The 27,853-nt window shown below is 37.2% G+C and overlaps 1 protein-coding gene across 1 annotated transcript in view; it reads left to right on the top strand.

The window, feature by feature from the left end:
* LOC121407323 (protein O-glucosyltransferase 2-like) overlaps nt 1–27,853 on the top strand; it is a 42,686-nt gene that overhangs the window by 5,341 nt on the left and 9,492 nt on the right. The window contains exons 2-6 of the mRNA XM_041598360.1: nt 3,663–3,868; nt 4,494–4,702; nt 10,663–10,740; nt 13,554–13,726; nt 27,271–27,508. Of these exons, the coding sequence (XP_041454294.1) occupies nt 3,663–3,868; nt 4,494–4,702; nt 10,663–10,740; nt 13,554–13,726; nt 27,271–27,508 (904 nt within the window). The remainder of the gene's footprint in view (nt 1–3,662; nt 3,869–4,493; nt 4,703–10,662; nt 10,741–13,553; nt 13,727–27,270; nt 27,509–27,853) is intronic.

Genomic DNA, 27,853 nt, shown 5'->3' with positions numbered 1-27,853 from the left:
TGAGCAAATGTGCCCCAACACAAAGTTCATTTAAACAGAGAGAGGAAAAAGTCCAACTTGTAACAAACATAGTACTAACTATTTCATCAAAAATCTTACACACCATCAAAATAAATTGTGCTTAAGCTGAGAAGAAAAAAGCAAACCAATACATGTACATTTTATAATATTAAAAGTTAAAACACTTGTTCATAAAATTGTTGAATAAAAGATATTTGAGGTTGACATTTTGAATGAAATTGTAGGCAATCTGAGCAAACTTTATGAATGAGGCATCTGAATTTAGAATGTTTAGAAATAGGTTCAGTATTAAGGCCTGAATTTCATTCTCGTTTAATCCCCCTCCCATCAGGGGGGGGGGGGGTTTGGGGGCTGGCTATCATAAAATTTCAAAATAGGATGTTAAACAGAAAAAAATGTATTAAATTGAAATTCTACCCCATCCTTCTTTTTAATCAGTTTAAAGCTTTTAGTTCCAAATTGATTGACTGTCTATCATTTATATTAGTATTTTGTTTTCTAGATTCACTGCTTTTAAATATAGTTTAATAAATTAACTCTTAAATGAACTGCTTGATACTTCACTCAGAATGACTATGTTTATTTAAATCACGATTGACAGTTTTCTGCTTTCCTGGTTTTTCTTGTATGACTGGTTCTTCTGACCCTTGTCATGTTCCTGTTTTGGGTGAAGGAAAACCATGTTCAAAGGTAAAATACGGGGGGGGGGGGGGGGGGGTTATAAGATAAAATAAGATAAAATATGACATATCCTTAGTGCTCAGGAGCAGTTTTCTTTTTCCTACAAATATTAATTGATTGGCATGCTGCTTTTGTAAAGCTTTTATAGCTGTAAGCTTTTGCACAAAGTAAGTTGTCGTAAGAGTTAGTTTATTGCCCTTTTTTCAGTCTGGCATATTTCCGTCTGTCTCATTTGAACTCTGTAAGGTTCAGCTGGTTTAGGTGGTGTCCAATTACCACCTGAAGCGATTGAGTAACTTTGTTGAGGTTTGTAGGAATATAAATCTAAAATAAGTTCTTCTTCCAGTTTGGATGTATGTATAACTATAAGGCAGGGAAACAATCATTGAACTTTTATTTTTAGAGGGCAATTTCACATTCTACTTCTGAAATATGCAATATGAAATAAGCTTTAACATTGCAGTGGATTTTACAGGGCTCTTTGTCATTTTCTAGGGCTCAAGTAAGATTCTTTGACATATATTTAACAGTGGCCTGCTTGACTGTTTTTGGTGCAGATATTTTGCGTAGGCCTAGTTTTTATATCCCTTGTGTCAAACTGCACGGTGTGGTGTGCATTGGAATGTTTTGAAATTTCTCAGTGTTGATGAAAACTCGCTTGTACAGTAGACTGTAGTGCTGTAATATGATTTTTATTATGTGTGCAATTCTAGCTAAAAAAAATCACTTGAACTCGCCCCTCAGACAAAAGTGACAGTCTGTCACCATGTGCCAACATGTTTATTATGTATTCAGTCGTCTCGCTTGAACCTGGAAATTGATCACTTCCAGTGATGAGTCAATGAGAAGCATGTACCACAAAGAATAATGATCAATCTTAACTTGATTTCATGATTGATTTTACATTGTAGTCAATGCAATCAACTGTAAGAATTAGTTCTACAATCATTGCTAAGCTTATAGTGTTAATGGGCCCAGGTTTGCTCCAGCTTGTGTTTACAACCTGCCATTAAAGCCCTACTCGAGTAGATTGTGTCAAAAAGTTTTTGAAGTCCTGTTTTAGTTCAGGCCAAGAGTGGTAATTCTCATGTGTTTCATTTGAAATCCAGTGAACTTGTGTTTTTAAACAACCAAGCAAATTTAACCTCAAAGGAACATGCCACTAATTTTTAATAAAGATAAACCTTGGGATACCTTAGTTGTAACATGTAACAGGTCCATGGTTGTAACTGGCTTATACATGTAGTTTCATGATAAACAAAAATTCTTAAAGCCAAATAAAGTCTTGTAATCATCTACATGTGTATGGTGGCCTATGTAGTTAGCTGAACTATTAAGGTTATATGAATATGGATCAACACATGCATGTGTCTTGGAAAGTCAGTGGAAATGAGACAGAAGGTTAGAGTACTATTGTGCACAACAAGTTGATTGGTAACAAGTTATTTACTCCTACAACAATTCCCTTAGAGGTGCCAATTTCTCTTAAAATATGAAGGCTAGGGCTGTGATAAGGTCTTTTGGTTGAGAATGATGAGAGGATTAGAATGAAGGATAAAGTAACTTTTGAGATTTATGTTTAGCTTAATTTATGAATTTTCTGTAGGATCAATTGTTTGAGGAGCAAATCTAAAACTAACAGATCTGGGCTCCATTGCATAAAAGTTACTATCATGGTAACTTTACCATCCAATAGTAACTACCATGGTAAAAATGCTCATCAGCCAATCAAAATCAAGGATTCCATGAAAGATACCATTGCATGATGTGGAAGAGGTTCATCGTGGTGAAGGATTGAGTAGAAGAAATAACCAGTTGTCTCACGATGTAGCAAACGTAGTAGGAAAGCGACGTTTCGTCTGCAAGCTGCTAGACTTCGTCAGGCAATGAGCAAAGACGCTGCTGCGCACGGGTTATATAGCGTAGGTCAGCTGCATCGCTAATGATAAGCATTGGTATACGCGGCGCATTAAGGAAGCGATCCAGATCCGTTTGCATCCGAGCAATATCAACAGGGACAGCGGCATTGAGATCCCTGATGAATGGTTACCTACCATCCGACGGCATACTGCATCCACAGTTCACAGCGCGCGGCGCCCGCACCAGCGGGTGCCTGACACCAGCGCGGACGCTGATTGGCCGGCTGCATCGGCCAATCACAGCGCGCGGTGCACGCCCGAGCGGGCACCAAGCACCAGCGCGGACCCTGATTGGCCAGCGGCTCCGGCCAATCACAGCGCGGCTCACGCCCGAGTGGAGCCAGACAATAGCTCCCGACGCTATATAACCCGTGCGCAGCAGCGTCTTTGCTCATTGCCTGACGAAGTCTAGCAGCTTGCAGACGAAACGTCGCTTTCCTACTACGTTTGCTACATCGTGAGACAACTGGTTATTTCTTCTACTCAAAGATACCATTGCATGGCAAAGTTATCATAATTGTAACATTTGTGCAACAGGGTCCTGTTCCTCCTATATAGTGACATGCTTCTCAATTTCCATTTTACAAAATGTAGGCTACCCACCAGGGGGATGATTCATATGTACATTTCCTCTAGTATTCACAACATTTTCTATTTTACCAAGGAGAAAAGGAAATATAACATGGCAGTTTCAAGTATTCTAATTTGCCATTTAAGATAAAGATGACAATAATTATTCATCACTTAAAGTAAAAACAAAGTGTCTCTCAATATAGAATCACTGTTGTCTTGTATATTACTTTTAATCACAAATATGATTGATTAATGACATGTCTATGTAAAAAAAGTAAAGATGCGAGTCTCTTTTTGTTCGATGAAGCCCAAAAGATACTCGCTTATTTATTGTCTTTTCAGATAGTTAACGACTTCCTATTTGTCCTAAAAAAAGTTCAGGTTTTGTTGATTTTATACAAAATAGAGATGAGGCATTTCATCAGAAGCACCTTATATACTTTCCTCCTTGCATCTTTCATTTTACAGTTTCACGTATTCACCGGGCAGTAATGCATTTGAAGTTTCTATAAAGCCAATAGACGGAAACAGAGGGCGTATCTACCTACAGATGCTCGATCGTCATGATGGCACCTTCATCGTACGTTATCGTCTTTACCAGTCTTATGATGGGCTGAAGATCACAGTCAAGAGTGCTGGTAGACATGTAGCTGATTCACCATACAAATTAAATGGTAAGATAGATATAGGGTAGGAAATGTTTCTTATTTCTAGAGGCTATTTTTTGCCACATGTATCAGGGCAATCATTGAATTTTGGGGGCTATCGCTTTCATTTCAGGGGGAATTTTTTCTTAACTAGTAATTATGCCGTGAAAGCATATCTGTTTTTCTGTATGTAAAATATTGATGTTCATTTGTTCTTGAAAACTGTTTGTGGCAGATCTAGGGTCAACTTTCGAAGAGATGGCAACCTCAAAGTATTCCATTTTCCAAATTTTAGGGTCAATTTTGACCGTCAGAAGAGTGAAATCACCCTTATGTATTTTCTTTTGTTAGAGAAAATGTGAAATATAAATTTTCTTCACGAGCTCGAGGGGAAATGGGTTGCTGAGTATTGTAGGTACAGCTGGTTTGAAAACCTGCAATAGAAGTACAGAATGCCTTGTTTGCTTATATGTGACTTAAAAAGATTTTGAACCATGGCCTTTTCTTTATTATTATTGATATTACTGTTATATAATGCCTACTTAAATTCCACTTTTCTATTTGTAAATAATTAACCTAATGGAAGACATGTTACTACATTTCAAATGCTTATAAATCAATTACAATTTAACTCTATCACTTTTACCAAAAGGACTGGTCAAATGCGAGAACTGCTATTGTCCGGTGGAAGACAGGAACCAGTGGAGAAGTAATATGTTCTGTCGACCCGATGTTCACTCTCAAACGCAGATTGATTTCTCCATTTTCCCATCCATCGACCTCTCTACCCTTCATAAAAATGTGGAGTCGAGGTTTGCAAGGCATCACAGCTTGTGTCACTATGCCATCATTGATAATAAGGTGAGTGATCAAAGAACTGCACATTATCTAATTTTTTTAGTCTTGCAACATTGATATTATGCTTTGGTATTGTACATTCTGTGTAGAAGTTTGTGTGTGTTCCTTGCCTAAACTAAAGATAAATTTTTCATACAGAGCACATTTCTATAATACAGCTAAAGCGGAAAAAGAAAAGACCGCTACAAATTTCAATGTCCAATCAGAGGGGGCATCAAGGCCAATCATGAGGGGTTCGAAGGCCATGTCCTTTGATGGCATTGGACAGAATTAAGCCCTCTGTTTCAGGTTTCGTAAGAGAAACCTTTGGGAGATTATTATGACAAGTCTCAGTGATTTTCACTGTTAGGTCAGATGCGTATATGTCTTTAGCCAATCAGAAGCAAGGATTTTCAGAAGCTTAAAACATCTATATGCAAAAATCATCAACAAAATCTTCATGAACCACTCTTCTTGGGAGCATGTCATTAATTAAATAGTCAGCAGTTTCACTTACAAGTGTCATCTTATTGGCTTCCAAATGAGCAAATAAATCTATGAAAATAAAACGGTTTACAAATATGTGGTAAAATGCTGCAAAGTGTCGCTTGGATTTGTTCTCATTGGGATAATTCACTGGATCGGAGGTAGAGGGTTGATGGAGATAGGTAAAGTCAAACTTACAACTAATCCAAACTTAATCTCGAGTTTTATGGCTTTGATTAATCCCAGGCCATCAAAGGCCATTGCCATGAATGCCCCATCAAGTGGCCTCAATGTCCATCTCATTGACCATTTGGTGCCATTTTTTCCCATTTGTGCTGTTTTATTGTACCCTATGAAAAAGTGGTCTTGCATTTGAAATATTAAATTGAGGGTCTGGAGTTTAAGCAATGACTTAGCATAATTCATTGAATCTAAGGACACACCCTTTTGTAAGAGGCCATTCTCATTACACTTTCTAAATTAGTTTACTGGAAACCGATTCAGGAAACCAGTTTTGTAAGATCACTTTGCTAGCATTCCCACTTGATCAAACGAAAGTAGTTTTCAAAATCACTTCACGTAAAGCGATCTTGTTGCTATGGGAATGCTCTAAGTGGGGTGACACGTTTCGCGCAAAATTTGAAACTACAGCGTAGGTATTCTACACCTGTCGTTTGGAGTAGAGCGCTCAAAATGTGCGAAGATTGCTTCCCGAAGACGGTTGTTTCCTCACTTGTGCTAAAAGAAGTTTACCTAGGTGAAGCGATCTTGAAGACTACATGGCAAGGTGGTTTACCGAACTGGTTTGAAAGATCACTTCCAAGACTGCTTCGACCGTCCTTACTATGCGTTAAACTAGTTTCCACTAAACTAGTTTCCAGTAAACTAGTTTTAGGAACGTAGTGAGAATGGTGTCTAATTGTAAATAATGCATGTATATATACATGTGTATCTGTATTTATTGTAGAAAAGGAGTACGCATGAGTTCACAAATCAAGTGTGAATTAACTATGCTTATGGAGGTGAATTGGATTCCAAGGGCAACCAATGTAAACAAATGTTATTTCCCAGAGAAGTACATATACGGTATGTGCCAAGTGTACTTTCATTAACCGCACTTCATTGCATTAATCCAAGGCCAGTGATTTCATTTTCCAGAGAAATCTTGCACTTGACCGATTTTTCCCTTTGAGGGTTTTTCATGGTCCGTAAATTCCAAAAGGATTCATGATTCTCACTGTCAGTCAGTTGTAGTCTTTGTCGAGTTTGCAGGCGTAAAACATTCCCTTTGAGAAAAGTGGTCTGATTGTGCAGCCTACAGGCCCAGACCTGTACTTGTGTTTTGAAAGTATCTCAGATTGATGCCAGTGAACTTGAGCTAGACTTGTTTCAAGACAAGACTCAATATTAATTATGGTGTAAATTGTGGGTCTATTGCTGCAGACTAGCTGTTGTCGTCACCTCTTTCCATTGTAGTTGCTTTAGTGTTCAGAAAAGTAAATGCTAACATTTGAATATCTTCCTTCATTGTACCTCATCTCTTATGATTCTCAATAGTACTGTCATTGAAATGAATGATTTATAAGAAGCATTCTTACAGTTGGCACATTTGATTAGCTGCCACAAACTTAAAAAAAAAATTGAAGACACAATAATGCATGTGACATCAAAGGCACACCGGTTAATCCTTCTTTAGATGAGACTGAATAAACTGTTTGGTGATGGCATGAATAGAAAGAGGGTAAATATTGTCTGGATGTTGAAAGGTATTGTTTAGGGTTTTAGCTGATTATAGGTAGGGCCAAACTTGTGGTGTTTCTGACTCTATCATGGGAAAAAAGAGAGAAAAATTAGTCTCTCTGATTTCACATACCAATCTTCACCCCCGCTATCATTACCCTACCCAAAGCATGGGTGTCGATTTATGTTGTGAATCTATTGTTCAAGGGAAATGATCTATTGTTTTATCCCCCCACTTGAATAGTATGACGTCACAGTCCTGGATCGACACCAGTAACCCAAAGATACACTAGTCTACAGAAACAGACATGTTGTAGGTGCAAACTCTACTTTGTCAAAAGTGGTCTGAAATTGTAGACTGTAGGAGCCACTGATAGCCATTGACCAATGATAGGAGTGTAACGATGAGCGCTCGTACCTGAGAGTGATCCAGAAATTTTGAATTTAAGCTAGATTTTTCTCAAGACCCATTTGAAGATGAAAAAGTCCATGAAAATGGTCTGAATTTGTAAGCTTTAGGAGCTGAAAGGGTCTTGCATACTGAAGAGTTCTCATACCTGAGACCTGTGTTAGACTTATCTCAAGAAATTTGATGATGTAGGCTCGGCATTTGCCTATAATGTGTGCGGATGCTGCAGCCTTCGGTGCAAGTTTACCGTAAAGAAAAACTGCCACTGGACATTTGGCTTCTTGTATATTCTTTTCACTAGTTGATCATTTCTAGTTGATCATTTCACAGACAAAAATTGTCACATGCAATTTCAGTGTGTGTTTTTCCATATTAACTCAAGGTGCACTCGTGCAGAGCTCCCTAAGTATAACCCATATTAGTATTCATGATTAATGAAACAACAAGCCCCATTTTAAGTGGAAATCGACTTTAAAAAATAGAAAATAAGCAAGATGTAGGTCAAATTACTTTTTGAAAATAAATCGTAGCCTTGGCTTATTTTTCCAATATTGCCTTTAAAAACTTGCTACCTCTTATGCACATTGTCATCTTCAGCCGTTGAGATGCATTCATTAATTGCATACAATGATTTCTGCATGTTATTGTTAAGGAGTGAGAGTTTCTTGATGCAAACATAACGAAAAAAAAATTTCAGTCCTATTATAGATCTGAAGCTCAAGAAGTATGTTGACGTATAGAATTAGCTACAACTACCCTTGGAGGACTCTCAATAAAATGTGAATAAGTGTCAGTCCAAGTAAATGGTACTCACCCCCTTCTCAAAAGGCTCAGCTCCATTTACATTAGAGTGCTTCTTGAGACTGGTAGAAAACATGTAAGGTTTGACTTTCTGGCACGTAAATGTATGTTTTCTTGTTTTTCCTGGTCGTGCTATGTACACAAAGTATAGTGATTGATCGTAGGGATTACTTTCATTATTGATTGCATTGGTCATTGTGTGTAATCAGTTGTATGATTAATCATTAAGCTTTATGTTACAGGGCCCTACACAGTGTGTTTATGGTAAGGAAGATTCATTTGCAAGTATGTGATAAAAATGGATGAAGAGTCAACAAGGTCATTTTCTGTATTGTTGCATGCCATCTTGTATTGAGGAACATCATAGCCCGAGGGGGGGGGGGGCAGTCAAATGTATTGCTGTACACATGCATGACCAAATTTCCGAAACCCCCTAAACAAGTTTTTCTCTGTATGCAACATAACCCCCAAAACAAGTATTTTGCTGGCTTCATTTACACATTATGGCCCCTAAACAAGTTGTTGTCAGAATATGACCCCTAAACAAGTTTTGTCTTGGGCCCAAACACACAAATGCATTACTGCACCAAACACTCAGAAATGAGGAAAAAGCTCGGGAAAAAACATACCCTAAACACGTTTGGCTTGTCTTAAACAAGAAAATGCTTATCAGACCATACTGCGCATGCTCGTAACTTCAGGAACTTATCCCGAAGGGGTATGTTTCAGGGCGGTGTGAATGCAGGAATAATTAATGGGTATTTTTCAGCCTAAAAAAGTTCTCGTAATTTAACAGGGATTCTTGTGATCAAGGCGGTTTGAAACCACCTAATCTCACTGTATGGTTGATCCATTATACCACCAGAAGAAGATGGATCAAGATATTATTCTTTCCCTAATCCTAAAATCTCCCTTAAAATCCATCTTATGTGATCTTTACACCTTCACAGCTAGTGATGAAGTTTATTCCTTTCATTATTAGTCACTGAAGTATTTACGATCCTATTCATGAGGCAGACAGTTACTTTTCATTTCAAGGAGAGTTTAGAAGATTACTTAAGCAGGATTAAACCACCAAGCAGATGGGGGGGGGGGGTACATTTCACAGCCATTATGGGACTTTTGAGGTACCAGTTAACTATTGTTAAGGGGCGGTCCACCGTCACCAGCCAGTTTAGTAAATTTATCAAGCATGATCCTAAGATTTTTAAAATTCTGATGTAATAATAAGAAGTTTTGACTTCTTAAGTTGTTGCCTTATTTCACGGAACACCTCTAGAAGTTTCATGCACATCCTTGTTGGTACATGCAAGTGAGGGAACTGATAACACCACCTTGTCATGTCATTCATCACTTTTGTAGTTTATTGTAGGAAATGTGATATATTCAAATTTTCATGATGCCCCTTAATGTGAAACAAATTTGACACCCCCCTCTCAAATATGTTGCATTGCCACTCCTGTATATTAAGGTCCAATGGAAAGTAAAGTAGGCCTACTGTCATATTTGGGAAAAAAAGTATTGTGTAATTCATATTCGAAAATAATTATTTGTTTAATTCATATAACAAAATACAGAAACCTAACCATGGTATTTTGATCGCAATAATTGTGCCAGATCAGGAATAGTGAGATAATTTGATTGCATCTCCATTTAAAATAGTCTTTAGATTTTTATGATCAGGATAATTTGAATATAACATAGGGTATTTTGCGCACATATCCACCTTGTTAGGTGCTCAAGGCACTCCTATATTACCCGGCTAAGCTAGGCGTTCATAGTGCACACAGCTTTTTAAGGAATTACTTCCTACCGGTACCCATTTACCTCACCTGGGTTGAGTGCAGCACATTGTGGATCAGTTTTTTGCTGAAGGAAATTATGCCATGGCTGAGATTTGAACCCACGGCCCTCTGTTTCAAAGTCCAAAGACTAATCCACTGGGCCTAAATGCTCCACGCTCCAAATATAAAGAGTGTGATGGTTTGAAATCCTTGATTTAGAGGTAGATATGGGTTATGAAGCGGGTTTTTTTAGGGGGTATTTGTGCTGTATATACATGTATATATAGAGTACTACCTAACGGTATATTTTTTTGTAAATGAAATCCACTCTCTCTTTATTCTCTTGCTGTATACAAGCCATTTTCAATAGGCTTTGTTGTTTGAGACCTGTTACAAAGAACACAATCTCATTTTTTTCTTTACAGCACCTCGAGAAGTGCAGTCCATTTTTTTTCAATGTTTACTTTAAAGACTGATGTACACAACTGTTATGAGAAGACTGCAAAAGACCTAAAGTAAAAGAAAAGTTTATGGGGCATAGGTCTTGCTCTAATATGTTCAAGACTTCTCAAACTGATGATACCCAAACACGATTTTGACAGTGTTGCAAAATGGTGGATATAGTCCTCAAAATAATGATCTTTGAATTTACCAAAACAGTTTTTGTTACAAATAAGTACTGCCCATGTAATGTAAGTACCGGTAGATATTTTCATTCTCATTCAACCAGTTTGTGAAATTTGTGTTTGTTTTCTTATGTTCAGGTGTACAGGAAAACGTTAGGAAGTATTGTCGGATTTAAAATGTTTTCAGATGCTTTCCTGCTCTCGCTCACAAGAAAGGTAAGTTTGACAATTCGATGCCTTTTTGGAGTGAAATGTACTTTTAGAAACCCAAAGAACATTGAATTAAGATACTTCATAAATAAAAAACAACATTATTAATTTTGTGATATTGATTGATAGTATAATGTATGATAAAGTATAATATAAACCAACTCTTTATAGTTCTAGTGAGAAGGAATTCCAAGTATAAAGACTGTTTAAATAAAAAAAGTAGCTTTGTTGCAAATAATCCTATCTTCGATTTCCATTCTCAAGATGGAGCCGTCAAAATATCCTGCTCACAAGCGTCTCCACACATAATCTTGACTTTCTTGAGATTGCTCCAGTGGCATAATTCAGGCCCTAGTAGGGGTAGGAGTAATGGTAGCAACTGAGCAGAAAATTCCAAGTTTTTTGGGGGGCAACCCTCATATCAAGGGCTATGTGAGGGGTATATGAAACGTGTACATCACACTATGCTAGTTAGCAATATTGGGGAATACAGTTGAGGCCAATCATTTTTGTCTCGCCTGAACAAAGTTCGGTAGAGACCTATACTAATCACTTTTCCTGTTGGTCTGTTTGAAAATATTAAAATTTTTGTTCAACTTGCTTTCATTTCTTTATTTCTGCATCAATTAAGTTTAGTATACTTGGTACATATGATCCTTGGGTAATACCACAGGTGTGTCCATGATGATAATAAGTTCAAAAGATCATATTGCATATTCTATCGATCGCGATATCAGGCAAGACTCGTGGTTCGTGAACCACCTCGTTTCTTTTCGATGGCTGGACAAATATAATATAGCACACTTCGTTTGAAATAAAGTACATATTTAAGGGGAAAGTAAGGGTCCATTATCAGTTGAGTAGAAATAATAGAAACTTGTTATCAAAATGAGCAAATGAGGATTAAACAGTCAAGGTTTATTAAATGAAATCCCATTTACAATACAGTGGAGATGAGACTAAATGTTGTTTTGCAGTGAATAGATTGATAGATATTAATTGCTTGATGTCACAAACAAAATGAGATTTCTGACAGACAAAAAGTTACCCAGGAAACATCCAAATAACAAAGAATCACTTGGTTGAGTAAAAAAAGCTCTTTTTAAACTGAGGCCATGAACTTGTACACAAACAAAAAATAGGCCTCAATCTTTTGTTAACATTTCTATAGAGTAGTTCAGCAGCTAACTATATATTTTTTTCATTGTGAGCAAGACCATAAAAACACAGATACAAACATATCAAATTGATTGTAACTAAACTGTTTGTTAATGGTTTTTAAAGGGATGGTCCAGGCTGGAGATATTTATGTCTCAACAAATAGAGTAAAAATCACAAAGCAAAATGCTGAAAATTTGATCAAAATCGGTTAACATTTAAAGTGATTGAATTTCAAAGATTTGCATTCTTCCGGTGAAACAGTTGTAGGTATGTCTTTATGAATATTCATTAGGTTGGCTGATGATGTCATATCCCCACTTATTCTTACGTATTTTATTATATACAATTAGGTTTAGTCACAGTTTTTCTACCAAGCACTAAAACAACTGGATTGACAACTGATTATTAAGTGCATTAGATAGTAGATACTGCCGCAACTTATTTCATCATAATGGAGACACATTTACAGATGTACGAAAAACTGAAACATTTATGATTTCATGTAATAACATAAGAAAAAGAAAAGTGGGGGTGTGACATCATCGGCCCACCTAATGAATATTCATGTTGATGTGGGTAAAACTGTTTTCACAAAATATTGATAAACTTTAAAATTCAATAACTTCGTTATTTGTTATCCAATTTTGATGAAATTTTCAGCATTTTGCTCTCTGAATTTTACTCTATTTATTTAGATATAAATATTTTCAGCCCGGACCATCCTTTTAAAAGAATTATGCTATAGTTGCATTTGATTTTGAAATTGATTGCTTTGGTAAAGTGTCCATAATGTGAATCATAAAACTTCTTGAATACGGGTAACTTTTAACATTCCAACCCTACAAAAATATAGTGCCCTTGAAATCCTTTTTTTTTATCTTACTTTAGGTTTGGCTTGGTTTAGTATTATCTTGTATTGTGGTTGTGTCATTTTGTATTATATATATTATTTAATGCCATAATTTTGTAATTATTATATATTGTATTATTTATATACTAACATCCAGAATATAATTTTTATGCCAATGTTAATTGTTTTTTACTTGAGCATGACAATCAATTAAAATATCTGAATATTATCAGTTGATTCTTTGTGAAAATTTGAATTTTGGGATGTCTACAGTACTCTCTCTTTCTCTCTCTAACTCAGTTATGTTTTTATTTTTGTCTGTTAAAAGGGTCGTCTTCATTTTTATACAAATTTTATTGATTGGATATCAAAAAACTAGAAAATAAAGATGACACCCCAAAATTTCCAGCCCATTCAGAATGCCATGCTTGTGAAGTGGTTTTATGATCACAAATCAAAAGTAAAATCAGATAAATATTTAATCATGAAAGCTCACAAATTTCATACAATAACATCTTATTTTGTCCACAACATAACTGTTTTAGGACATACATGTACATGTTCATATGATCTATGAGTGATATGACAAATATAAACTGATTCCAATTTAGACTGATGATTCTTCAGGTGATATGTTTGTGACAGCAAAGGAGAGTTCAAGTTTAATGATAGGTTCAGTATTATAATGATACTTTATAGAGATAAACTCCCATAAAGTGGATAAGAAAGTATCTTATTTTAATAAGTTTCTTGTATAGGAGGAAATAAGCTCAAAATCAATGTTTTATTTAAATTCTGAAATTTGTAGGTCAAAGTTCCAGATGTGGAGTTCTTTATCAACCTTGGAGATTGGCCGTTAGAGAAGAAGGATCCTGAAGATGGACCTCTCCCTATCCTGTCCTGGTGTGGATCAACGGACACAAGAGACATTGTCCTACCAACTTATGACATCACAGAATCAACACTGGAATCTATGGGAAGGTATGTATCAAGATTGATCTATCATTTCAGAGTCTTGATAATTTGACTTTTGATCCTGCGTTCGATCCTCGATGCTTAGGTTGCAAACATTAATCACATATTCTTGAGCTATCAGGTTAGGAAAGAGCAAAATAATTTCCATTCTTGTTACCTTGGTTACTGCACAGCTCGTTATTCTGAAGGTTCATTATATTGAAGGTTGATTAAATTCTGAAGGTTTGATATTCCGAAGGATCATAAGCCTGGACTCTGAAGGTTCATCCAGCTGAAGGGTTATTATTCTAAAATTCCCAAAATGAAATCATGTTTGATCATAGGTTGGTTGCTAAGAAAAGAAGTAAGATTTTGTTATTTTACAGGATTGTCAAGTCTAAAAGCGATATTATGGACATAAACTTTCTTGCCTGCAAAGTTTATCCTGAGACATGATTTAATGCCAATGAAACTTTTGTATACAAGGGTCACAAATTGTGTTTCTAACTAGTAAAATTAATAAATGATAATAATGATAGTTGATTTATGTTGGGTACTATTTTTTTTAGTGCATTATGTGCAATCATTATTACCCCCACACACAATGTATGCTTCTTTTCCACTCCCTGGGGAACATTCCAATAAGAAGACCAAGACTCTAGGCATATTACGTAAGCTTTTTCATCGTACTTGGAACTAGGGCTTTTAACACCTGGATGGAGAGTGTGGGTAAACGCTATGCCAGAGGACGCTAGGCCGTGGTGGGATTCAAACATACGGCCCTCTAATTACGAGGTGATTAAATGCACCTGTATGTGAACTTTCCCTTTAATCAGTGTTATGGTACACATGTCCATACATTCAGAACAGGATGTAGCCATTTAGGATTTGATAAAAAAATGTGAATTGGCTCTACTTATTGCCAACTCATATTTGCATATTTATATAAACATATGGAACTGCCAATAGATGTCTTGCATTAATCAGGATTCTTATCAGAGATTGCAGATCTCTTCAAGTGTTTAATGTGTCTTGTAAAAAGAGCGAATCTACAACTTATTCATAAGTTACACTCAAACTTCAGTAAAGGTTTTCATCATTTTTTTTCTTTTTGTGAGACCCCTTGAACCCAGGGGGGGGGGAACACTTCCATTGGCGAGTGTATACCATGCGCGACCATGGGGTCTCAAAAAGCACCCTAAACACGTATATTCCATATTCTGAAAATGCACCCCTTAACAAGTATTGGAAACAAAACGATACTCTTTGCCATCAAATGTTAACTGTAACACCATGGTAACAATGCTCAGCAGCCAATCAAAATCAAGGGTTCAATGTAAGGTAATCATTGGTTGGCATAGTTACCATGATTACATTTATGCAATAGGGCCTTGGACACAGCACAGAAAGGGAATTAAAGAAATCATCTGAATAAGATTAGAATGATTTTCTCAAGATGAACAGTCCCTCAAAAATCAGGCTTCAGCAAATTGGTAGTCCTCCGGAGAAAAGGCCAACCTTTTAAACCTTGCTGACAGGATGTTGGCAAGAGTGCAAATGCACTATTTGTGAGGCATTCAGCGATGTAATCGTGAACCAAGGAGCTTCAACACTCCTTGCATGAACCAAGATTTCCAGACTATCAGATCAGTAGCTGTGATGTAGGTTTTTATGCTTGTATGCAGTTGCTAAATCAGGCTTTACATGTGGCATAGCTAGGCTTGTTTCACAAAGAGGGAAAGTCTGACTAAAAATGTTGCCTTGTTGCCCACGATATTCGAGAGTGCATCACGAGTGTGATCTTCTAAGCAATGCTGTGTGTGATATGTTGTCCTTCATGTATGCCTTTAATATGCAATTGGGAATTTGAGTGCAATTTCAGTCACACTTCATTTTTTTTGTGTGTTAAACACCCCCCCCTCCCCGTAATTGCTGAAAAAAAACAAGGCTCAAGGTAAATTCACACCTGCCCAGATCAGGAGAATACCTGTGAATTGCAATCACTTGTCAAGAGCTGAAACATGAAATAATTCGTTAGATGCATTTACATCTGTTTGAAAGAGATAAAATTATCATCGTTATAAGTGAGTTTGTAACAATTGACTTTTGCATTCTTATTAAAAAAGATGTGCATTATTTTTGCCTTACCCAATTTATAATTTGCCTTCACGTTGCAAGTGATCTTGGAGAAATTCCTAACTTATTAATTGAGATTTTTTTTTTTTTTTTTGGGGGGGGGATATCGCAAGTACTTGCTTTCACACTGGCAAATATCCCACAGTTTTTTTTTTTGACTGGGCATTTGTTTAAACACCTTTTGATCTTCCCTTATTTAAATCTGGAAGGACAGAGAGAGGGTAGTCATTGTTATGGGGGGGGGGGGATGGCAGAGAAAAATGGGTCAGTATTACAACTTTTGATCAAACTTTTGAGAGATAGAGCTAATGCGTGTATGATTATAGATGTGGCAATGGTCTTTTGTCAATCAATGCAATATGTGCCTTGTAAATAGTAGCTTCGTTTTGCCCCAAAATATTAAAGGTCAAGTCCACCTCAGAAAAATGTTGATTTGAATCAATAGAGAAAAATCAGACAAGCACAATGCTGAAAATTTCATCAAAATCGGATGTAAAATAAGAAAGTTATGACATTTTAAAGTTTCGCTTATTTTAAACAAAATAGTTATATGAACGAGCCAGTTACATCCAAATGAGAGAGTCGATGACGTCACTCACTCACTATTTCTTTTGTTTTTTATTGTTTGAATTATACAATATTTCAATTTTTACGAATTTGACAATTGGGACCTCCTTGCCTGAAGCACAAAATGTTAAAATAATGGAATTCCACATGCTTAGGGAGGAATTAAACTTCATTTTACATGACAATGATGAGAAAATATTTCATATTTCATGTAATAAAATACAGTTTCTTTCTTATTTTACATCCGATTTTGATGAAATTTTCAGTGTTGTGCTTGTTGAATTTTTCTCTTTATTTAAATCAAGTTTTTGTTGGGGTGGACTTGTCCTTTAAACAAAATTTCAGTGTAACTTGGCTCATGTTAAGTTAACATGCTATTTGTAAATCACTTATATGCTACATGTACCAATTATTTGGCAAGAAGCAAAGAATTACGCCCCATCATACAGTTTGACGCCAAATAACACATTCACATGTAACTGCTATGAATGCTGTTCACAATACATTTATTTCAAACCAATTATTTTAATGATCAGAACATGTTTAGGTATGCATGATCAATGAAATACCGGTACTCCACACTTATTGTTAATGTGACTGTGATGCTCGTTCAAGCAGAAAAGTACCACTTACGAAATCAAACACAGATTTATTTTGAGAAGAGAAAACATTCAACCATATATGCCAACTCCTCATTCATGATAGAGTCAATATTTGCAGGTATGCCATCTCAAATGTATCAGATTCTGAATATATATTTGCATGCAACCTTGGTCTGGCAGGCTCTGTAGTATGAAGTGTGGTTGCAAATAGCTTTGTATTTTTGCCCATTTTTCAAAGAATTCTTTACATAAGTTTCTGATCAGAGGTGAGATATCATTTCTTAAAAAACCTCAGCTATCACCCGGGGGGGGGGGGGGGGGCACTCAGTATATAATGCATAGTGGGTATGTGCCGCAGAGGGGACCCCCATTTTCACACTCAAATTTCCGTTCCAAGGCATAGCATTTTTGTCTTACTGAGAAAAAGAACAAAGAAAGCTGCTCCAAGGCATAGCATTTTCTTCTTATCGAGAAAAAAAAGAAGAAAGAAATCCGCTCCGGAGCTTCGCATATTTTTCGTTACGCCGTTCCAGTCGCATTGATCTGATTGATCTGTTCCGATGGGCTGCAATTTTGGAGAAAAGCGGCCGCAGAGCGCTGTCCGACCAACACCTCTGCCCGAGCGCACCGGCGGAGGCCGCGATAGCTGCATCATGCACGCATGCCCGTTCCATAGGGATGCATACGCACTCACACGTACGCTGGCGATCCGTCCCAAGGACCCCCGTTTTCACAAACATTTGTAGTTCCGAAGCCCGTTCCGAGGACCCTCCTTTTTACAATCAGCCCGCTCCAAGGCCCCCGTTTTTGTCTCGCTGGCGGCACACCCCTACCACTTTTTTGGTCGAGTGCCCCCCCCCCCCCCCCCCGGCTCCCGCTCCCCTCCTGATATGTCTATTGATGTTCCACTTCATGTGGTGAGGTCGATAGGGAACAGAAATTGTTTAGTGATATTTTGCAGCGCTATGTTTGTACTGTGAATAGTTGATTTGGCTGTGCTCCCAGCCAAAATGAAAATAACTGCATTTTTTTCTATTGTATGTATCAAACCACCTCTCGAGCACAGAATTGGCTGAAACTTTCAAGATATTATCTTTATATATATTTTTGTGATTTCTGATGGTATATGATATCATTGAATTTTAAGATAATTGTTACAAATAATTCAGACATGACCAAGAGAGCTTGCTAGATATAAGATTGCGCGTAATACTGTACGTAATTTGCTTTCACACTGCCAAAATTACCTGGTATTTTCTGATCGGGGTCAATTTCCTGCATAGATGATACCTGGGACCATGGTAGGTCCATGCTGGATCTGACAAACTTGAGGCGGTCTGAAACCATATGGGTAAAATTTAAACTTACACAAAAATCAGTGGATTAAGTGCATCACCGGTCCTTTTATGTATACATTTTGTGTTTCGCATTATAGAACCTTTAGACTTGCTTTAACATCTTATTTAAGAGTGGAAATAAAGTTTTCTGAACCATGGATTAAATACGTCAACAGTCCTTTTAAATATATAAGTGTATTTTACATCATTGAACCTTTGGTATTTGAACCTTTAGACATGTTTTAACATCTTATTAAGAGTGGAAATAAAGTTTTCTGAACCATGGATTAAATACATCAACAGTCCTATTAAATAAGACCCTTTTCAAACGTGAATCTTGAATCATCATGGTAATGATTGCAATTCATCTTTAGAATCATGGGGCCTTTCACACGCTCACTCGAAAACTGTGATTTGAATTCCGTATTATCTTTGGAAGTGCTTGAAAGGTCAGGTAAGCTCCGCCCCCAAAAAGATGTTTGGAGGTCAAGCCTTTCACATGCAAAATTCATACCATAATTTGAGTGAAACTTAACTGGAATTCTCATCCGGAGTAAAATTTTAATTTGTGATTGTGATTAGTGTTCGTGATTCTAATAATGTTCTAGTTTGGTTTCACAGGTGCTAAAAATTCATCATTATCCTTATTTTTTCACTGAAAGCATCATTCAAATTACGATTTTTTGTAACTTGTGAAAGGGCGGCAAGTGTATTTCACATCATTGAACCTTTGGTATTTGAACCTTTAGATATGATTTAACGTCTTATGTAAGAGTGGAAACAAAGTTTCTGAACTATGGATTAAATACATCAACAGTCCTTTAAATTAGTGTATTTCACATTATTTAACCTTTGCCGTAAGGACCTTAAGATATGCATTAATCCCTGTATTTTAGGGTGGGAGTAAAGTTTTTATTAACATTTAGACAGGCATTAACACCTGTATATAAAAATGGAAATAAACTCTTCTAAAGCAAGACTGAAATTTGCCAAGTTGTACTTTGTTAATTTTTGAGGGAGAGTTTCAAATCTGTTTCCTTCCTGTGTCTGAAATCAAACCAAATGGAAGTTATTTACTTCATTCTACTTCCTTCCTTGACAAGAGTGTCAACTGACAGAGTCTCAGTGTTTTGGAGTCATCTTAAAGGGGTAGTTCACCCAGATGATATTAAGTTGGTTGTAATAAAAGCAGAAAAAATAGAAAGAAGTTGAAGAGAAGTTTTATTATACAAACTTCACCAGTATTCTTTCTATTTTCTGTTTTTTTTTTTTTTTTACATTTGTATGTTTTATTAAATCATAAAGTCATAATCAAGGTAAAATTACAATATTTAACAACTATATTTTCTGCTTCTTTTATCTTTGAATGTTAGCAAATTGTTTTTGTGCATCGGAGGCAAGCAGCTCCTCCATAGATTTAGTCCTTTGCCAGGACTGTTCTACTTTTCAGTTATGTTGTTGATCAATAACACAATCTTCGACCTTTACGCCGGAAAAGAAAACATCCGCACGATTTCCTCCCATGAAGGGCGTGAAAGAGGGGATAGCGCGATCACTGGGAAAGGCGCGCAGGGGATGGAGAATGAAGCAAATGGAAAGAAATAACAAGTACACCGACGTCTAGAATCTAGACCTCCATAGATTGTGTGATGTGAATTCTCAAGGTGCAGTTAAAAAAAAATGAAAGTGAATTTGTTTTTGTGGTGGATATATCAGGCACATCATTTCATGTCCCCATCTATGAGGAAAAAATACTTCCCAGAAAAAATGGAATTTAGTCTTTGATGGATTTTCATCATGACATTATTCACGTTTATAATTTCGTGGAGCTCAATAAATAGCTCTCCTTATTTTTTTGAGGAGCTCAATTGAGCTCCTCAGAATCGCTCTCCTTGAGGAGCTCAAATCAATTCAATACAATGCATGTATGATAAATTGTAGATTTTTCGTAACATCGTATATGCAATAGCTGTGTAGCTATTAATTAATCTGTGGTGAAACTAGGCCCGGGTCAATACGTTTACAAACTATCATGCTCCTGCAAAAAAAAAAAATTAAAGAAAAGAAAATTCTAAAATTTCACATTTTACATCTTTAAATCCATGAAATGGCCATCTATTTTCCATAATTCCTTGAAATTATTTTGATTTAGTTGAAAACTAACACAGGGCTCGACACTAGCGGCGGTCCGACGGTCCCAGACCGGTAAAAATCGCTGTTGGGCCAGTAGATTTTCAGAAATTGGAAGATTTACTGGTCCGACATGACCAGTAAAAAATATCATTGTCGGGCCAGTAATTTTTCCAAAAATAGCAAGATTTAAGGGTCCGACATGACCAGTAATAAAAACCATTGTTGGGCCAATAACTTTTCCAGAAATGGTCAAATTCACAGCAAACCATTTCCCCCGTTCAATTCTGCAATTCACACACAGAATACACACAGGATGAATCGCACGTGTTACTAGAGTACTATACAGCATGCGGACAGTGTACATGTAGTCAGCCACACAATCCACATGGTGAATTCTCCACTGGCCGCACGAACGAAGCCTGGCTAAACTCTGGCAGAAATCTCTCACAGAACTGTCAAAATTCACGGTTCATACTCATGAAAGGCTCTTATAATGTCCATATTTCCTAAAAATTGGAGTAACTCTGTCATCTGTAAGCAGTAAAAGGGTAAATTTTCACTTCTGTTTGGTTCAAACAGATCGGGTCTCGGGTGGTATCGTCTGAATACATATAGCCCCACATATGCATTTATGTGTGTGTTGATACACTTGGTTTCTGACTTTCGTAGCTATTTTAATTGAGCCAAAAAAGAAACAAATTATTTATGATAATAGTTTAAGCTTTCTTCCTCTGTTTTCTTCCTGTTTTCTTTCCTTCTTTCTTTTCAATCTTTCTTTTAATTTTTTTTCTCTATTTCTTTCCTTCCTTCCTTCTTTCCTTCCTTCCTCCTTTCCTTCCTTCTTTCCTTCCTTCTTTCCTTCCATCCTTTCTTTCTTACTTTCCTTCCTTCTTTCCTTCCTTCTTTCCTCCCTTCTTTCCTCCCTTCCTCCTTCCTTCCTTCCATCCATCCTTTCTTTCCTTCCTTCCTTCTTTCCTTATTTCCATCCTTCTTTCCTTCCTTCTTTCCTTCCTTCTTTCCTTCCTTCCTTCTTTCCTTCCTTCTTTCCTTCCTTCCTCCTTTCCTTCCTTCTTTCCTTCCTTCTTTCCTTCCTTCCATCCTTTATTTCTTACTTTCCTTCCTTCTTTCCTCCCTTCTTTCCTCCCTTCCTTCCTCCCTCCTTCCATCCTTTCTTTCTTACTTTCCTTCCTTCTTTCCTTATTTCTTTCCTTCCTTCTTTCCTTCCTTTCTTCCTTCTTTTCTTCCTTCCTTCCATCCTTTCTTTCTGACTTTCCTTCCTTCTTTCCTTCCTTCCTTCTTTCTTTCCTTCCTTCCTTCCTTCCTCCTTTCCTTCCTTCTTTCCTTCCATCCTTTCTTACTTTCCTTCCTTCTTTCCTCCCTTCCTTCCTCCCTCCTTCCATCCTTTCTTTCTTTCTTACTTTCTTTCCTTCCTTCTTTCCTTCCTTCTTTCCTTCCTTCCATCCTTTCTTCCTTCTTTTCTTCCTTCCTTCCATCCTTTCTTTCTGACTTTCCTTCCTTCCTTCTTTCCTTCCTTCCTTCCTTCCTCCTTTCCTTCCTTCTTTCCTTCCATCCTTTCTTACTTTCCTTCCTTCTTTCCTCCCTTCCTTCCTCCCTCCTTCCATCCTTTCTTTCTTTCTTACTTTCTTTCCTTCCTTCTTTCCTTCCTTCCTTCCATCCTTTCTTCCTTCTTTTCTTCCTTCCTTCCATCCTTTCTTTCTGACTTTCCTTCCTTCTTTCTTTCCTTCCTTCCTTCCTTCCTTCCTTCCTCCTTTCCTTCCTTCCATCCTTTCTTACTTTCCTTCCTTCTTTCCTCCCTCCTTCCTTCCTCCCTCCTTTCTTCCATCCTTTCTTTCTTACTTTCCTTCCTTCCATCCTTTCTTTCTTACTGTCCTTCCTTCTTTCCTTCCTTCCTTCTTTCCTTCATTCCTTCCTTCTTTCCTTCCATCCTTTCTTTCTTTCTGACTTTCCTTCCTTCTTTCCTTCTTTCTTTCTTTCTTACTCTCTTCGTTTCTGTCTTGCTTTCTTTTTGTCCTTCATTCCTTCGTTTTACGGGGGGGGGGGGGGGTCACGAAAGGCTAGAAAAATAAACTTGCGCCTTTTTTAAAATGTTTTCTTTACTTTTTGGGACCAGTAGATTTTAGGTTCGGACCAGTAAAAATTTGAAAAACTGGGTATCTACTGGTCCGACATGAATAGGTTGGACCAGTAGAAAAAATGGGTTAGTGTGGAGCCCTGACTAACATAAATATGAAGAATATTCACCTCTTTCCTGACTCTGATTTGAACTTACTCTTGGTAAATATTGTAGTCCCAAATGAAGACTTCAATGGTGTTGCCATGAAAATCTACATATGGGACTACAATAATTACCGAGTTCAAATCAGAGTCGGGAAAGAGGTGAATATTTTTCATTTTCTGATGGTTTTAAACTAAATAAAAATAATTTTAAGGAATTATGGAAAATAGATGGCCATTTCATGGATTTAAAGATGTAAAATGTGAAATTTTAGCAATATTTTTTTAGGAGCGTGATTATTTGCTCTCCATATTTTTTTAGGAGCGCGGTAGGAGCACCAGCGCGATCGTGCTCCTCAAAAATGAAGGTCTGGACATAGGCCTACCTTCACGAAATTTTTTTTTTCTAAATTTTCTGGTTTTATTACTGTCAGGGTGAACTTCCCCTTTAAATTAAAGAGACTGAATAGTTTTACTTATTTTTTCTTTGGGGGGGCCTATTTACACACATTGATGGTTGCTTTTATTTCATGAAAACGGTGCTAAAGATTATGTTTTAAAAAAATCATGTATCATTTCATGGATTATTCCTTAGGTGATAATCACTGAATGAGTGGGAACAGAATCCAAATCATGTGCTCAAGGATTTTGGTAGTAACTTTTCAATTAGCAAAATAAGCATGCATTTCTGCCATATCCGCTCTTAGATAAATTAGAAGAAAACCTGGTCCATGATCTCATACGATAGTCTGATGAGAAAGTATTTGAAAATTTAGAAGTTGATATGGATTATATTTCAGATTTGACAATGATAAAGTCACAAAGGTGCTAATTATACTCAATTGGTATTTCCAAATTTTCCAAAAATTGAAAGGATTAAAAAAAAGAGACATTTCTGTTTGATATGTAAGAGTGGAATGTTATAGTATACTCCAATATAATTCACATTAATGAATTTGTACCATAGGTTTTGACATGGTTTAATATGAATTGTATGGATTAACTTTGGTTCTGAAAGGGTTCTCAAAGTATTATATTAAAGTCTTTAAAGTTCATCAACTCTAACTTTTAGTGCAGTGTTTAGCTTGCCACTAACTATTTGTATGTGCCTTCATTCACATCTGTGAAGATGCACTCAATTGATATTATCATGAGTTATAATCACCTAATCAACCTATGTGTTTTTTTGTAGTGTCTGTTTTGAGATCTTACAAACACTGTGTAGTTACAGTGACTCAAATTACCTTGAAATGTCTAAATATGCATCAGAAATAAAAGAGAGTCATAAGAAAATATCTTTGATCAGTTACCGTCAGTCAAATTACCTTGGAATGTCTAAATATGCATTGGAAATAAAAGAGAGTTGTACAAAGGCATCTCTAATTGAGTGCTACATAGTGTAAATAACGAAGTTAAGCTTGTTATGAATGAAGAGGGCTGATCTTAGTCTTGTTTTGTTTGAAAGCTATTTCAAAAAGAGCTGTTTTCTTGCCTGGTGGTATGCAGTCAATAGGTTTGACTACATCATCTCAAGTTATTCTCCTGTCTTATCCACAAATTATTAGGAATGTTGAAAATAACAGAAGCCATGAAGGATAGAGAAAGGGCAAGGATTTTTTTTTCTTGTCTTGGATGGAGTGATGGACCAATGTTTGATATAGTCTTCTCATACAATACAAACACAAACATTGACAAAGAGGGATGGGCAGCGGTTCTCTTGCGTATTGGCAAATGATTGTAATTCCTTAAGCAGAAAGAGAGAGAAAGAAAGAGACAGACAGACACATGGGAGGAAGAGAGAGAGTTTGGGATAAAGAGAAAATAGGTACAATTTTCATCTTGATGGTAAAAAGTGAACAGTTGCAAAAATAAAAAAAAAGAAAAAACATGCATGAGGAAGGAACCCTTTTAACATTGGAATACAGTATAAACAACATGCTATCATTATATTTTCCTTTCCATGATTTAGCACAAAGTTTGATTGTGGTTCCATGTATGAATTTAGAAACTTTCATTCTGATGAACACCCAAATAAGTCTGGTTTATATTCACTAGGTGTATTTCTCCAGTACCGGTAATCTGATACAAAGATACTACAAGGGGAAGGTTGAACAGTACATAGTCCACGTAATGAAACATTTGGGAAGAGCGCCCCACAGCGTTGAGTAACAACCTGTTTTACCTTTGCGTATCGCGATATGGTTGTGTACAAAACATGAGAAAAATGGTGAAGGGTTGAAGGAATAGAGGATTCTACATTTTAAGATTTTTTTCAGAGGTTTCTGGGTTGTAAAATTATCTCCAAAATTCCCTTTCTCATTTCCTCCATATGTTTTATACACAGCAGCGTGCCGATGTGCAAATATTTACTTACTCAACACGAGTGGGCACCCTTCCCCATGAACATTAATCGAGTGTCCGATCTTCCCCTTGTAGTATCTTTGTCTGATACCACATGGGTTAAAGGCATTTATACCTTTTTAGACAGACTAAAATTTCCTTAACCCCGTACTATTGGTGGGGCTAAATGGCAATTTAGCCCCACCTATAGTACGGGGTTAAGCTTAGCCCACTTTCGTTTTACACAGCGTTTTTTGCAAAGTGGGCTAACCCCACCTATAGTACGGGATTATTTGGCCCTGCAAAAAAGCAGGGTTATCCCACCAATTGCGGTGCTAAGAGCAATAGTACGGGGTTAAGATCGCATGTGTAAAACGAAAGTGGGCTAAGCGCTCCCATTCATGCCCCGCAACAGAGCCGGCCCTGTTGTCCAATCAGAGGTAAGTATAATGAATATTCATGAACAGCGATCACGGCGATGAAAAAAAAAGCGCGCGCCAGAAGTCAGCGATTTTGGATATGACCCGAATGACCCCTCAGTGCGCTCGTGAATATTCATGAGCTACCAATAGTCGGGGTTAGCGAGTTTCGTGTGTAAAAAGCAAGCATTCCTTATCGGGGTTAGCAAAAACAATTTGACATGTGTGAAAAGGAAAATAAATAGTACGGGGTTAAGGATAGTACGGGGTTAGCGATAGTCGGGGTTAAGAAAATCCTGTGTAAAAAGCCTATTAGTGAACTGTCAATTTGTCTAAACTTCTTTTGGTCTAATACCCAATTTTCTTGTAGTCTAGTGTCCAGATGGTATAATTTCCATTTCATCTTTAAGTTCGTACTATTTTGCTCTTTTTCAAATAATGATAGTAGTAGACCAGGTGGATATTAGATGGAACATGTAGGCCGAGACTAAGACTGTTCTTATTAGAGACCTTTCGTTTTCTGTGACGAGCCATGTGGACGTACGAGATTAAGGAATTTTCGGAGTGCTGTGCCTGCGCGAAGTAATCTGTGATGAGCCCTCTCGTTCACTGCCCCAATCTGTGACTTGTATCTAAGGGTTTTGACGTTCAGTGTCATAGTGCTCGAACGAGAGCTAGTTCGTACATGATGGTGTCATCCAAGCTTAGCAAAAATGAATGAAGCCGCCTTGATTCAGCAGGGCTGGTAAACTGCAAATTACTGCTTGTTACCAGCTTTTCCAATTACATTTAGTGTGTCCTGTTTTCAGACACTACATTATCGCCTTTTGCGCAAGAGAGCAAATGTTGCACCCACAGTTGCCCCACTGGTTCGTAGCATGATGCTATGCCTGATTCTCGGCCAAGCATCGGCCCACGGCCAACCGCTTTCACGCTGGTATATGCTGTGGCCTGGTACGGGTACGTTGACTTAAATCAAAACTGTTTTCATCAGTGTATGAACGTGATACTGAACGAGCGGTGTCACTACTTCTGGTGAACTAGGACTATATTGCAGTCGCAGACAATCGAAAGCTGTACCATCCTAAAACTAGTTTACTGGAAACTAGTTCAGTGGAAACTAGTTGTGTAATGAGAACACTTAAAGCGGTCTAGTTTTCAAGATCGCTTTGCCTTGTTAAACTGATTTTAGCGTAAGAGAAGACAAAACCGTTCCTCAGGAAGCGATCTTCGCACATTTTGAACGTGCTGCTTCACACTCTGTTTAAAGAATGTCTACGTTGCTATTTTGAATTTCGTGTGAAACATGTCACCCCGCTGAGAGCATTTTCATAGCAACAAGATCACTTAATGTGAAGTGCTTTTGAAAACCACTTTTGGTTGATCAAATGGGAATGCTAGCAAAGAAATCTTTCAAACTGGTTTCCTGAACCGGTTTCCAGTTTGAACTAGTTGTAATACGTATCGTAAGAACAAGGTTTGACTGGTTGAATACAAATTGGGATAAGACCATGTGGGATGAAACCTGATGGAAAGTAGACGAAGCAGTGTAGACCAATTGGCAATTAATGCACCGGGGGCCTGTTTCACAAAGAGTTACAACGGTTGTAACTTTGCCATTATGGCAACTACCACAGTAATGTTGATTTTGATTGGTTGCTGAGCCCTGTTGCCATGGTAGTTGCTATATAATGGCAAAGTTACTATAGTTTAAACTCTTTATGAAACGGGGGGGGGGGGGGGGCCTTGATCTTTCTCCAAGGATGTTGTTGACTGGAGTAACTCTTTTTTTTTTTTGACAGAGTATCTCTGGACATGCTCTCTGTCCAAGCCAACACTGGACCAAAATGGGAGAACAAGACAGAAAAAGCTTTCTGGAGGGGGCGGGACAGTCGTCGTGAGAGGCTTAACCTCGTCAAACTGTCCCGTAGACGTCCTGAGCTTCTTGACGCTGCTCTAACCAATTTCTTTTTCTTCCGGAATGAGGAGGCAGAGTTTGGACCCAAGGTCAAACATGTGTCCTTCTATGACTTCTTCAATGTAAGTCCAATATTTTATTGATATTTTGACTTTGAATTGAAAAATGCCATGTTTTTTCTTGTCAAAAGTTCTTCTTGTAAACATACCAGAAGGCCTATGTTTTTAGGAAACATGAGTAATTCGTTCCCTTTTTTCCTCATTTTCCTTTCCTGCTTTCCTTTCTGCTTCCATAATACTTCTTTTTATACACCTGTCCTACGGTACGTATTATGGTATCACGCTAGGTATCCGTCCGTCCGTTAACTTTTCCTTGTAAACGCGATAACTTCAGTTTGTCTTAACCTAAGCTCATATAACTTGGAGTGTATGATATTAGCATGGTACCCAGGAAGCCAATTTATTTTG

The sequence above is a fragment of the Lytechinus variegatus genome, chromosome 2 (assembly GCF_018143015.1).
Source record: "Lytechinus variegatus isolate NC3 chromosome 2, Lvar_3.0, whole genome shotgun sequence".
Classification (NCBI taxonomy): domain Eukaryota; kingdom Metazoa; phylum Echinodermata; class Echinoidea; order Temnopleuroida; family Toxopneustidae; genus Lytechinus; species Lytechinus variegatus.
Note: the sequence above shows the minus strand (reverse complement) of the source record. Positions and strands in the feature narration are given on the sequence as shown.